The sequence below is a fragment of the Fukomys damarensis genome, unplaced genomic scaffold (genome assembly GCF_012274545.1).
Source record: "Fukomys damarensis isolate Sample0158 unplaced genomic scaffold, DMR_v1.0_HiC HiC_scaffold_16, whole genome shotgun sequence".
NCBI classification, from domain to species: domain Eukaryota; kingdom Metazoa; phylum Chordata; class Mammalia; order Rodentia; family Bathyergidae; genus Fukomys; species Fukomys damarensis.
In genome coordinates this window covers 71,836,408-71,851,536 of record NW_022900928.1, presented here as the reverse complement: position 1 = coordinate 71,851,536, position 15,129 = coordinate 71,836,408, and the positions used below count along the sequence as shown (strand labels likewise).

The 15,129-nt window shown below is 33.9% G+C and overlaps 1 protein-coding gene across 1 annotated transcript in view; it reads right to left on the bottom strand.

Moving 5' to 3' along the window:
* Positions 1 to 12,878: 12,878 nt before the first annotated feature.
* Positions 12,879 to 15,129, bottom strand: part of LOC104854713 (olfactory receptor 8B8) — a 9,944-nt gene continuing 7,693 nt past the window's right edge. The window contains exon 2 of the mRNA XM_010613294.2: positions 12,879 to 13,835. Coding sequence (XP_010611596.2) covers positions 12,879 to 13,835 — 957 coding nt within the window. The remainder of the gene's footprint in view (positions 13,836 to 15,129) is intronic.

Sequence of the window (15,129 nt, the reverse complement as noted above, 5' to 3'; positions counted from 1 at the left end):
ACAAAAAAAAAAAAAAAAAAAAAAAAAGAAAAAAGAAAGAAAGAAAGAAATCACACAAACTAAATTAACATAGCAATTGAATATCACTCAATCAATGGGTCACAGATGAAGTTAAAGAAGAAATCTGACAGTTTCTACAATTAAATAATAATGTCAATACAACAGAATTTATGGGACTTGATGAAGGCAGTCCTTTGAGGGAATTTATAGTGGTGAATTCCCACATCAGAAAAACAGAGTGAAATCAAATTAACAATGTTAAACCTCAAGGAAAAAGAAGAGCAAGTTGAGCCTAAGGCTTGTACGAGGGATGTGAAATGCAAAGACATTTCTCAGATGAAGAAGTACAAACAGCAAATAAATATATGAAAATATGTTCAATATCATTGATTATTTGAGAAATAAAACAACACAGAATCCATCTCACTCTAGACAGAATGGCCATTATTAATAAATCAACCAATAACAAATGTTGGCAAGGCTCTGGGGAAAAAGGAACCACTCTCTTGAGAGTGTAGACTGGTGGAATCACTGTGGAAATTGGTACAGAGATTCTCCAAAAAGCTAAAACTAAAGGTTCCATTTGACCTAGCTGTCTCCCTTTATTTTATCTCTCCAAAAGAATTAAAAGCATCATACCACACAATATATGAACAACCATGTTACGAAGAGGTATTGAAGGGAGGGGAGGAGATTGAGAAAAGAAGAATCAAGTTATATTATATAGAGATACAATTTTCAAATGATAAATATGACCATTATGTGTCATAATATGTGCCAATAAATCAATTTTTAAAAGCATGATGAAGAGATGGGTGAGAAAGATTGTTATATTCTCTAACAAAATATTTAATTGTGTGACTTTGGTTCAGAAATTCTACAAAGGTGCAGTTGTTCTAATGAATCTCAATGCTTATTCCCAACCCTACTGTACAGGATGGAGTCAAAATTCCTCAAGAGGAAAACAAAATGAATCCCACAAGATAAGCCTTCTTTGTGTCCTGAAGGAGATGAACACCTCATGGACTTATTAAAAGTTTTGATTTCCTTAGGGAATTTTTGAGGGTTCATCTCTAAATGAGACAACATTCAGGGATAATTCACTTTTCATCTTAATTTCCAAAGGGAATCTTTTCCTCAAAGGAATGAACGGTTACACAATTGCTAATTCTAATGTTCAAATGAAATGAGTGGGAGAACTACTCTATTTTTCTTCTTTCTAATGAGAAACCACTTTTGATCAGTTTGTTTTAGATTTATTTTATGTAAAATTTTCAAAATGGCTGGAAGAAATAATTTAGAATGTTCTCTCCACAAATAAATGATTTGTTTGACACGATGGATATAATAATTATATTTATTTGAGTACACATTGTATACATGTATGATTTCTGAAATTACTTTTCTTGAATTCTTCCTCCATCCTTAGTTTTTCTTACTGATTTTTTTTCTCTAAAAGGGACCTCTACTAATATGGGATAAAAGCCAAGCAGGATAACTCTTCCTGTTCTCAGGAGGCTTCATCCTGGAGCACTCTCATTATGAACCAGATTTCAGGGTCTGTCCCTCAATCTATAGAGCCAGTGTATTATATGACAAAAATAGGAAAAGACAGTTACTTAGATCATAAGAGAAAGTGAATGATGACTTAATATTTTTATTGAGAAACATAGCTGCCATGCCACAGAACTAATGCTATTAATCATACTAATTATATAACTCAGAATGAAATGAGTTGTTAAGTCCACTCAGCTAGTACGGGTTCAATTGGACAGTGGATTTAAAACATTCAGTACTTTTTTTCATTATGTAAAATAATTTTCTTCCTCCCCTCCCTGATTTTGAAGGTTTTCCAGTTTTATATTCTCATTTTTCCAGTTTTATATTCTTATTGACTAGAAAATGAGATTTGAATTCTAATTTAGAATGAGCATACCTCAACAGCTAATGATGCTCTGAACTAAAGTACTGGTACACAATACCACAGAAATACTACTTACAACATGATTACAACATCAGGGAAAATGTGTATTATATGTTGTAAATCATTTATTATATATTAATGTCTACTATGGTTTTAACTCAGTTCAGATCTTAGAACATAATGTTTAAATATAAAATGATTAGAAATGTGTACTAGTTATGCATTTTATTTTATGGTTCATTGCTTGTATAAAATTAGATTTTTATTTTTATTAAAAATTATTTAACAATATTATTTCTGACAAATAGAAGACTCATGGAGACATCACTGCCTGGAGTGCATTGCTAGAAAAATTCAAAGAGGAGTGTATATGTTGGGTGGGGGGGATCAGAGACAAATACAGGTAGATAAAGAGACAGAGAGACAGGAAAGAAGAAAAGCAATTCAAATTCATATTCAAATGAAGTCTTAACTTTAAATTTTGCTTTTCCTTGATGTAGTTGAGTAAAATAGGTTTAATATAATACTATTTATTAACTAGAAACTACAATTAGGAAATATTCACTCCCTTCCAGTATCACACAAGTATGTAATATCATATTAGGACAATATGTAATATAAGAAAACTGCACATCACACCATGAAAAAGGTCTAAAATTAATTTTTACTGAGTTTTGGAATCTGAATAGGAAGTAAGTTGCATAGAGACATTGTCCTGGTTGTAGGCCCCAGCTTTCCCCTCCATTCCTCTCTAGTTCCTCTAAAAGACCCTTTCCAAGGTGCTATCAATTCCAATGTTCCGCATCCTTCTGCTATTTTCACAGGACATAAGGAAATCAGATCACACTTCTAAGTTTTCCAGTTATTCACCACCTGCTGGGAATTCTGACTCTGTGCCTACCCACAAATGTTCTGATCTCAGCTAGACTTTGCTTTTAAACTTCTTATCAGATTTAGCACCTACTATAGGTTATTTCAAACCATCCCCCAAGTCATGAAGTTCTCCACCCAATCTCTCATATCACTACTAGCAGGTGTCAACTTCTTATTTCATGGAGTAAAAAAAAAATATTGGAAATACTTAAAATAGTCCAGAAGATTTCATCCTCACAGTCAAGGGTAACCAGTCTCCTGGATCTGATTTCTACTGCCCCCAAGAATTGTGACTCAGGCGATTCTCCCCTCTCATTTCCTTGATTCTTCTCTACAGGCTTTCCTTTCCAAAGCACGGGAGAATACTTTTGAGTATTTTCAGGAGGGTTAATGGCAATATGTCTTCTACTGTAGTCAAATTTGTAATTTAACTACTCACCGTATCTTTTGATCACTTCTTTTTTGATCAACAATTTATGGCAACTTTTTTCAAATAAAAACCTTAGTGTATCCCCATCTTCCTTATTCACTAGATCAGGCATAGTGCAACTTCTGACTTGTCTCAAAGTCAAAACAAATAAGAAAGGTAAACATTTGAAATGATTCAGGGCATCAAGTCAGTCACAATAGGGCAACTAAAGATATTCACCAAAGAGGAATTCAAGAACTGCTTCAGAGAGTGGCAAGGATGATGATACTTAAACAAGAATGAGTATTTTGAGGGAATTAGTGGCAATGTATCGTTTACTACATTTTTAAAAGTTTAAATGCAAACTATATTTTGTAATCATACCACAGACATATGTGTGTATTATGAATACATGCATGTACACACAGTAACACACATAATACATACTTTAATATTGAAATCAATTTTATCTAATGCTTGCAACTACCTTTTATCACCTAAAATGAAATATATATATATTCATAAAATTTTATAAAACATAAATCTAAAATCCACACAGTTTATAATTCAACGCTTCTACCGTGCTATTTAAACAAGCGCCTACTTTTAGCAATGTTTTTTTATTTTCAACTTAAAAATATTAAAATGAAAACCAATGTATTTTAATTTATTCTGTTAAATTTTTAAAATGACAGACCATATCCCAAGCCAACATCATGGTACCTTTCTATACTTCCAACTTTACACTAAATTGTAACAAAATTTAAGAAATAAGAGGAAACGGAAACCAATCTACTTGCCTGCAAATTAATTATACCTTATTTATTTTACCATTGCATTCAAAAAGTTCAAAAAAATGAAAGAAAAAGAGAGGTACATACTTTTTAGCTATAAATTAAATATTAAATAAAAATGTCTTTTCCCCTTTAATTTGATATGCAGTGGTGTGTAATTTATTTTAATCTCACATCTATGAAAATCTGAAGAGACATAGAGTGAGAGTCTTCTTAAAACAGAAATCCTATGTCAGCAAGTTTGAAACTGTTTATTAATAAACAAAAATATGCAGTTTTAATTAACATTGAATTTCATAAGCATACAATTGTGTTTTGTTCTTTGGGTCAGTAGATATCATTATAAATGTGCTCTCAGAATACATTCCACTTTGCAAATTCTAAGAAAATTTAGAATGGCATTCTAACAAGTTATCTCCATAAGAAATATTTGACTACATCTCTGACTTAGAATGAATTCTTAATGCTATGTCAAGGAAATGAGCACACTTAGATTTTTTTTTTTGTAATACGACTGTCATCTGAGTAAGTTATATGATTCATTCCTACCACTGATGCTCAAAAATATGAAGCATCAGCCAGGCATGGTGGCGCATGCCTGTAAACCCAGCACTCGGGAGGCTGAAGAAAGAGGATTGCTGTGAGTTCGAGACCAGCCTGAGCTACAAAGTGAGTTCCGGTCAGTCTCAACTGCATAGTGAGACCCTGTCTCAAACAAACAAACAAACAAAAAAATATGAAGCATCTAACATTTTAGCCAATCTGTTATTTTTCTGTTTCATTGCCACTTTGACAGAAAAAAATATTTGTGCTGTTTTATGTATTTATTACTAAAAAGCAAAACTACCATTTATCCTAAGAACTAAAAAGAAGTACCAAAAGCAGTAATTATATCATTTATTTATATAAAAAAATACCAGAGAGGAGCAACTTTTATTTTTTTCACTTTTTTTCATTCAATTTATTGGTAATTTTTAAGTATACAGTACAGTTACATATGTCATTGGGATCTTGTACCTTTACAGGAAAAATCTTGGCTCTCATTTTTCCCCATACCACTGCCCTCGCTTCACCCCCTCCCCTCCCCTATTTACTAAGTCTTTGTTTCTATTTTTTCCTTTTTTCATATTTTTCTTTTCCCTTATTTCTTTTCCCCTACCCTTCCCACTTCTCCTACACCCTTAGAACTTTTCCTCCTATTTCACATTGTCAGTTATACAATTTAGATCTTATTTACACTTTTAGTTTTTTACACCAGAGAAACTTCGGCATTTACTGTACAAATCAATATGTAGATACCTCAAAGAACTAAAATTAGAACTCCCATTTGACTCAACTATCTTGGCTGGGTATGTTTCCAAAAGATTAAAAAATTATACTACAGTGACACATGTGCACCCATGTTTATAGCGGCACAGTTTGTAATAGCTAAAACTTGGAAACAGCCCAACTGCCCATCAACTGGAGACTGGATAAAAAAGATGTGGTTTTTCTATAAAATGGAAAAACTTTTAAATTTACAACGCAAATGGGTCAGTCAATATTTTGCAGACTGGAAATTCCATGATTAAGGCCTCTGCAGACTCTGCTGTCTGATTGCCTCCTGATTTTCACAGAGCCCTCCTCAAGTTGTATCTTCACCTGAAAGAGAGCAGAGAGAGAAAGCAAACTCACCTCTACATTTTATAAGCACACTAATCCTAGACATGGGAGCCCACCCTCATTATTCATTCACTTCCCAAAGACCTCATTTTTCAATACCAGTCTAGTGGGGGACAGGATTTCAACACATGAATGGAGAGGGGCACAAATACCTGGTCCCATGGACATGGGATTAAATTCTCTGTGGCACACTTTTTTAGTAACATTTAGTAATAGTAATAGTATTTACCACGTATAAAATTCTGATGGGTATATGACTTAATGTGACATGTGGCATTCAGCAAAGTTATTATCATCACATCATTATCATCATCATCACCACCATCATCATCACCATCAGCAGCAGCCTGGTACCTCCAGGACAATTCTAAGTAGGAGCAGTGACAGTGGACTTATTTATCTTGTTCCTGATTTTGAAGGATGTATCTTGTACATATTAAAACAAATAGTCTATTTAGGATTTTGGTAGCTATCATAAATCAATTTAGAATCTTTTTAGGTTGGCCTAGTCCAGCAAGTCTTTAATAATGGCACTCTGATAGTCTGAGGAATTCAAGAGCAAGTTTGAGTTCAAGTATAGCCAGAGCAATGTATTGATTTAGTGAGACCCTGTTTCAAAATTTAGAAAATAAAAAGTGGTAGGTAGGGGATGTGCTCAGTGCAAAGGCCCTTCATTGAATCCTCAGTACCACCAAAAGGGGAAAAATTTAATGTTTTATTGTATTTCTAGATATTCAATTTATTATGATAAATGAGTATATAATATTAGTAGAATTATTTTTCAAACACTTTATTAAATAACACTTTTGCATATTCCATTAAACCTTTTGTATTTGAGAAATAAAACTAATTTAGATTAGTTTTATTTTTAGTGTATTTAGTTTGCTAATACATTAACCATTGTTCCCATCTACAATTATGTGTGATTTTCTGAATTTTTACTTGTCTGGCTTTATTTTCAAGAAATGTTGGTGTAATGTTATTGTTTGATGGAAGCACTAAATTCTGGTATTCTATGAAATGGTGGGATTAATATAATTAACAACATTGCATTACTCATCTTAATTTATGATAGAAATTTGAATAAATCATAAAAGTTTAAGGTGATACAATAATTACAATGACTTGATCACTTCCCAAGAATATATGAATCAAAATTCTACATTGTACTTTATATGTATGTACAAATGTTATTTATAAAGCAAAAAGAAAAAGGCAAGAATAAAAAAATTGAAAAGAAACTTCTTCATATGTGCAAAAGAAATATGCTGCTCTCAGCAAGTAAGGAACACAGTATTCCACTTTTCTTTTGTCCCTGGAAATATGTTTAAAGAAGGCATGGTCATCTTTTGCCCGCTGTCAGAATCACCCTATCATGTTGTCTGTGTCTGATTTATTTGGAAAAAGATTTTCAAACACGTATTTGATTTATTGAATGGGTGGCATTTAAAGGAAGCCTTAAAGTATTTTGTGTTTTATTGTAAATTTTATTTTTCCATAAATGTTTCTATTTCATGCTTGTTTTTTGGATTTACACCGTGAACTTAGGCATACCATTTGCTTAACTGTTAATTTCTAGGATATCTATAGTTATGTATTTGTCTACATTAATAATTTCTGCTTTAATATCATTTTCATTTATGCATTTCTCTTCTCATTTTTACTATTTTTCTAATTGGAATATTTTAAATATTTCTACTTTTGTAATATAAGCAGTTAAGGCTCTTATTTCTATCTAAGATCTTCTCTTAAATCTCAGCTATTATATGAAAAATATCAACTCTTTTTTATCCATGAGCCATAGTTTATTTATAAATATTCCTATTATTTTATTTGTTGAAATATAGAATAAAGTATTTAAATTTGTAACTGCCTTTAATATAATTTAATTATTGATAGAGAATGAACTCTATAATATTGGCCCTGAAATATATTTAAAATTTTTTTGGCATAGTACATGGACAAGCTTTTAAGATACTTCATGTTTTTTTGGGTTTTTTTTGCGGGGGTACCAGGAATTGAACTCAGGACCTTGTGCTTGCTAGGCAGGTGTAGTGCCACTGAGCTAAATCCTTGGTCCCATGATACTCTACATTTGATTGAATTTTTTTGCTTTTAGATAAAATGAGCCAGAATTCTATATACATTTAGTACTGAAGTTTGTTACCTGTGCTGTTTGGGTCTTCTTTTATTTTTAATTACATCTTTGAATGAGAAAATTGTTGATAAAGAAATTTTTAAATCACCCATCTGACAGTGAATATAAAAACAATAGTTGTAAAGATCACATAATGATGGAAATACAAATGCCTACCTCACCAGTCATTCAAATACCAATCTTATAATATTTTTTTAAATAAAAATATTTTAAAATCACAGACAGCTGAGCCCTGCTCACAGCTCATTCTGTTGAGTAGATTTTAGATGGAAATAAGGGGAGAAAGGTTTTCTCTTAAATATTTCAAGGAGCAACCCAACTCAACCTATTTTGCAAGATCTCAATCTGTAGGTCAATAACAGGAATGACACTGCTATAGTCCAAATTCAGATCAAAACTCACTTATTGTAGCTTGAGCCCCAAGTAAATGGAGAGAAATGTCCACAAATTCTCTTGAAGTAAGTAGTATTATGATTTTTATTTTAGGAATAAGGAAACTAGTGTCCAAAGATGTTAAGTAACTTTTATTATTCACATAATTGGCATATTATGTGAACTTAAAGCTGAACTTAAAGCGCAGGTACTCCAAAGGCAGACTCCAAGATTATGAACTCTGCTTGGTTTGTAGAAGTCTACCCAACTCACACCTTCCTCCCTTGATTCCAAAAAATATACAATATCTCAGACAAAAATAAATAAAGCTTATTTTCCATTACGTTTTAAGAGTGAATAGTAAACCCTCATAAAAGTACATTACAAAAAATCATCCCATGACAAAAAGTGCTAACAAATTTTAAATTATCATCTCCCCTTCATATCTCCTCAAGTAAAAAATTAAAGTTATAACAATAGGCATAAATATAGGTGCAATACTCTACTTAGTATTCAAGAAGTCCTTGGTTCAACCCCCAGCAACAAGTTAAGGAATGGACAGATGAATGAATGAATAAATCAATAAATAAAATGTCACACATATTAATTGTACCTCTAATATGTACCAAATCTTTCTTAACCCTACTGGTATAATAGTAAATAAGGTATACATGATGCTTGCCCTCAAAATTCTAATAGGAAAAACAGAAAATCAAGCCATTACAAAGGAATGTGAAAATTACATTATTGAAGCTTTTATTTTATACTGTATTCTGTAAACTTCTCCATACTTTCTCTGGGCAAATAAAGAGGAAAGTAAGTGAATGGGAGTGGCCTAAGAAAGGAAAGGTAAATAAAATACAACTGTGGAGGAAGTAGGAGTGTTCAATGAACAAACTGTCTTCAAACAAAACCAGAAAAAGAAAACTAAGGGAATCTCCTACACATTCCAGAAATTCTCAAATGATTCTTTCATTGTTTTTGAAAGTTAAATTATATATTGCTGCTTTATATAGCTCATTTCTTGAAATGAATTTCTTATAATTTTCTTGTAGTTGAGCAAATAAGATTGGATTACGGTATAATTATAATATTTATTAAGCGTTTGTCTTACCAGTGACTTGATACCATGCTAGGAGTAAGATAAATAAAATAGGAAAAAAATACCTTCCACCCATAGGCAAGTGGGGGACACATTTAAGAAGGAAGGAATTTTGATGCAATGGGTGATGTATCCTACTGTGTAAGCACAAAATGCCCTAAGAATGTATCCAAAAGTCATCTGAATTTTATTATTAAATCTAGAAATCTTTTGGTAAAGATTATGGGGTATTATATGTGGAAAATCATGTCATCTGAAAATACTGATAATTAAACTTTTTCCTTTCCCATCTTTTTTTTACTAGTTCCATTTTAATTTTTTAAATTTCTTTTTGTTGATTTTATTGATACATTTTAGGCATACCATACAGTTACATTCATTATTGGTATCTTGTACCTTTATGTGACAGGTCTTGGTTCTCATTTTTTTCCCCCTGTCCCTGCCCTCCCTTCACACCCTCCTATCTTTATTCGTTTTCTTTCTCTTGTCTAAAGACTCTGGCTGATGTTTCTAGAAGTATATTGAAGAGCAGTGGTGATAGTTGACATTCTTGTCTTGTTCCTGAATGATGGTTTTCAGTTTTTGTACATTTAGTATGATGTTTGATGTTGGAGTGTCATGGATGGCTTTTATCAGATTAAGATAAAGATTTTTTTATAGGGTTTTCATCATGAATGGATGTTAGACTTTGTCAAATGCTTTTTCTGAGTCTATTGAGACGATCATATGTTTTTTGTCTTTCCTTCTGTTAATATGGTATTGATTTGCATATAGTATTAATATGCATATGGTGCATATTGATATAATATGGTATTGATTTGCATATGGTGAGCCATCCTTGCATCCCTAGGATGAATCTTACTTGGTCATGCTGTGTAATCTTCTTGATGATTTGCTACAGTTTGTTTGCCAGCATAGCTGAATACAAAGTTAATACTCAAAAATCAATAGTGTTCTTGTACACAAATAATAAATTCACTGAGAAAAAAATTAGGGAAACAACACCTTTCATAATAGCATAGAAAATGAAATACTTAAGAATTAACATAACAAAGGAAGTAAAGACCTTTACATTGAAAATTACAGTATTCTGAAAGAGATGATCAGAGAGGATATCAGAAAATGGAAGGTATCACTTCTTCTGTGGTAGGAAGAACCACAGTGAAATGGCCGTACAAAATTGTTATACAGATTTAATGCAATCCCAATCAAAATACCATTAATATATCTCACAGAATTAGAGAAAACATTTCTAAAATTCATTTGGAACCAGAAGAAACCTATAATATCAAAAACAGCTATGAGTAACAAAGGCAAGGTGGACAGCACCACAATCCCTGACTTGAAATTATATTATGGAGGTACAGTAATAAAAACAGCAGGGTAAAATTAATGAACCTGAGGATCAGTGGGACAGACTAGAAGATGTGGGAAGAAACACACTAGCCACCTTATCTTTGACAAAGGAGGCAAATATGTTTACTGGAAGAAAGATAGCCTCTTTAATAAGTGGTTTTGGAAAAATTGGATTTCCAGATTTGGTAGACTAAAAGTAGACACGTCTCTCACCATTCATTAAATTAAAATAAAAATGGATGAAAAATCTCAATATTAAAACAAACATTCAATCTGCGGGAAGAGAGAATAGGTGGAACTGAGTTTTTGAACAAAATCCAAATCACATACAAAGAATTGAAAAAAATCAGACCCCTCAAATTTAAAGACCCAATTAAAAAATTGGTATCTGAAATGAATAGACACTTCTCAGACAAAGAAGTATAAACATCAAATAAAAATATGAAAAAAATGTTCATCAGCTCTGGTCTTTCCAGAGATGCAAGTTAAAATAACACAGATTTCATCTCACTCCAGAAAGAATGGCTAATATCTAGAAATCAATCAACAACAAATGCTGGGGGCGTGGCATTGTGACAAAAAAGGAATCCTTCTCCACTGTTGGTGGAAATGCAGGCTGGTACAATCACTGTGGAAATCATTGTTAGAATTCCTCAGAAAACTGGGATTATAGGTCTCATTTGACCCAACTGTCCCCCATCTGGGTATTTTCCTGAAAGAATTAAAAGTATCATACCAGAACAATATATGCATACTCATGTTTATAATGACACAGTTTGGAATCATGGAAATCATGGATACAACCTAAATGCCCATGAACAGAAGAATGGATAAAAAAGATAAAGTTTTTTTTTTAATGCAGTGCAGTACTACTCAGCCATAAAGAAGGACAATCTTGAGATATTTATAGATAAATGGATGCAACTTGAGACTATACTCTTAAGTGAAATAAATTGGACACATACGTGTAAATATTGCATTGTCTCTCTGGTGTGAGAAAGGGAAAATGTCAGGGCCAAGATGTGTAATAGATAATGTGAAATGGTGATAAATTGTAGAAAAGGAAAGAGAAGTAGTGAGGGGAAAAGGGGAAAAGAACAAAAAGAACAGAAAAAATGAGAAAAGAAGAAAAAAATGGAAAGAAAGCTTTGTAGATAAGGAGGACACCAGGGGTTGAAGGGAGGGAAAGTGATTGGAGTAAAAAATAATCAAGATGTACCCTGTATAGTTACACATTTCCCTTTGATGAATGTGATCATTATATGTATCTAAAATGTACCCATAAAATTTTAAAAGTCACCTGACCTTGTCTTTCTGTGTTGAAAGCCTTCCCAGAGGTTGTGGGAATCTCATACCTGAAGCATGAGCTGAGCAAGGCAAAGAAGCTGAGAGATGAGGGCGTCCTCAGCTAAGGGGAGCGGTGTGGATGCAGTGCTGACTGTCAGCTGAATCCAGGTCTGCTGGAGAGAGGAATACAGGCGCACGGGAGGTATAATCATCGCATCGGGTAATACTAAGAGAAATGGTCCGAGAGGGAGAGTTCTGGGGTTCCGTGCAACTGGGGCACTGAGTGATGGGGAAAAGATGAGTGGTGATGATTAAAAGAGTAATGAAGGAAGACGATGTGCAGTTTTGGCAGCTAGGTAAATGATCACGCTTTCAGTGTGATAACGATCTTGGAAACAGGGAGTTTGCAGCGGTGTTTGATAACGATCTTAGAAACAAGACAGAGTGGTGAAGTTTAATTTTATATATTGAGCTTGGTGTCTATGGAAAATTCAAATGTAGATATCATCAATAAACATATGGGCCTGAAGTTCAGAAGTGAATTCAAGTTATTTGGGAAGAAATTCTTTATATAATAAGTATTAATCTATAAAAGTCTAGTATATGTATTTTTTAAAGGTATTGAAATTATTTCTAAAATGTAAGTGGAAAAAGTAAGAGAGGGCAGGAGGAAAGAAAGAAAGGAAAAATGAGGTAATACATTTTGCAGTTATAAGGCCCCAGTTCTGGCCTACACACTTTAATTTGTATTAACTCACTTTTGTACTAGCCATATTAAATAATGAGATGTTTTATTTTTTCAGAGCTTTCAATTGAAGCTTTCTGATTCCAAGGCCAATGGTCTTTCTGTTATACCTCATTTCTTCCCATATGAGAAAATTCTATGCTGGTATGTGGGAGGAGGGCCTATTTAAAGGGAAACCTGTATTCTTCTGCAGTAACTAATGCTGCTTGCAGATTGAGCATATCTTCCCACTAAGGCTTTTCTTCAAGACAATCCTAACTTCCTTATTCCTGAAGCTGTAGATCAGTGGGTTGAGCATGGGTACCACAATTGTATAGAACACGGTGGACACTTTCCCCTGGTCCATAGACAAGTCAGAAGAAGGATGCAGGTACATGAATGCCCCAGACCCAAAGAAAACAAAAACAACAATTATATGTGAACTACAAGTGCTAAAGGCTTTAAATCTTCCTTCAGTAGAACGGATGTGAAGAATGCTAGCAAGGATGAACGTGTAGGAGACAGTGATGGTGAGGCTGGGCACACCCACATTAAAGCCTACGATAATGAACACCACCAGCTCATTGACCTGAGTGCTGGTGCAGGATAGCTCCAGCAGGGGAAAGATGTCACACATGTAGTGGTTGATAGTGTTGGCCTCACAAAAAATCAACCTCAGCATGCATCCTGTGTGGGCCCCAGCAGCAGCAAATGCTCCCATATACACAATCACAGCCAGCAGAAAGCAAACCCAAGGGGACATCTTAGCTGTGTAAAGCAGGGGCTTGCAGATGGCCACATAGCGATCATAGGCCATGACCGTCAACATGTAGCATTCTGCACTGACAAAAACGCAGTAGAAAAAAAGTTGAGTCATGCAACCTGCATAGGAAATGGTGTTTATCTCTGACACGAAGTTTACCAACATTTTAGGGGTAATAACAGAAGAATAACACAGATCAATAAAGGATAAATTGAAGAGGAAGTAGTACATGGGAGTGTGAAGGTGAGAATTCAGTCTGATTAGAGTGATCAAGCCCAGGTTTCCTGTTGCAGTGACAACGTAGATTCCCAGGAAGAGAAAGAAGAAAGGGAGCTGGGTCCCCGAGTATTCTGTTAAACCCACCAGGATAAACTCAGTGACAACGGAACTGTTTCCAATGTCCATTCTCTCCTAGCAGGATCTGAAACACAAGAGGGTGGAGTTATATTTGAGGCAGGACCCAGGTTTGCCATGCTCTGCCCCAGAAGCACAGAGAATCCACAAAGATTTAGTTCATTTTCTAGAAAGCTGAATCTGGATTTGTACAAGGAAAGCAAGTGCATGGGAGCCAGAAGCACAGTGTAAGCACACTGGAGAAATGTGTCGAGAGGAGGCAGTACAGAGATTTCTTTTCTCTGCTTCAATTTGTGGTTAACAAGTCCTCCACTTGATGCTTGTTTATCTTTACTCACCACACTCTGGCTTCCCTGAGTTGTCAACTGGTACACAGCATGGGTGCCATAAGCATTATGTCCATGGCAGAATTAAGGAAATAGACACAGATGTTCTTTGCTTCCCAAGCATGCATAGTGAGAAAGTCATTAAGTCAGCCTCAGAACCTGTGTGTGCTTCACAGGAAACTTGCTACAAAGCAGAAAGATTGGGAGCACTGCAAATTCTATCATCTTAGCAGTACTTCTTTCCTCCGCTTCCCTTCCACACAGACAGTTTAATTATCTGCACTTCAGGATTAGAGGTGGGAAAGCAGAAAAAGGTCACAGTACTTAAAAGCCTGGAGTCTCAGTGCTCACCCTCCTTATGCCTAAAGGCATCAGACTGTCCTGTGCCTCTCCACTACTGTTCTCCAAAGAGAAACAGCCCTGCTGCTGCAGGTGAAACAGTTCTGAACTGGAGCTCCCTTCCTCTTTGTGTGAGGAATGGCTCAGGACATTTATAAATCAATCTTTGACTCCCTCTGAGAGTTAAATGAAGATTGTGATTCTTAATTGTGATTTTCCCAGCTGTAATAATTAAATCACAAAAACAAAGCCCAAGGAGCACTCTTTTTTTTTCCCAAGTAATACTAAGTAGCATTTTGTAGATCATTTTATCCTGTCAAGGTCTCTGGGATAGAAATTTTTCTTTAAGCAAAACCAGACTGCTAATTTGGGGGTGCTTACATAAAATCTCTATTTAAGACTTCTGCTTTTTATCTACCATTGCAAAATTTGCATAATATTTATGAATGCTTAGACATGTGAATAAAATAATCAATTCTTATTTTAAAGGGAGGAGTCTCTCTATGCATATATATAATATATTATAACATGATAATTTGATAAGCATATGCATAGTGAAATGAATAATACTACAGTAAAGAAATTTAATATATTCATCTCTTTGCATTTTTTTATATATGGAAAGAGCATCTAAATTCTCTTTTGTGGTGATTATTTTATTTTTTTATTTTTTTTTTATTTTTTTT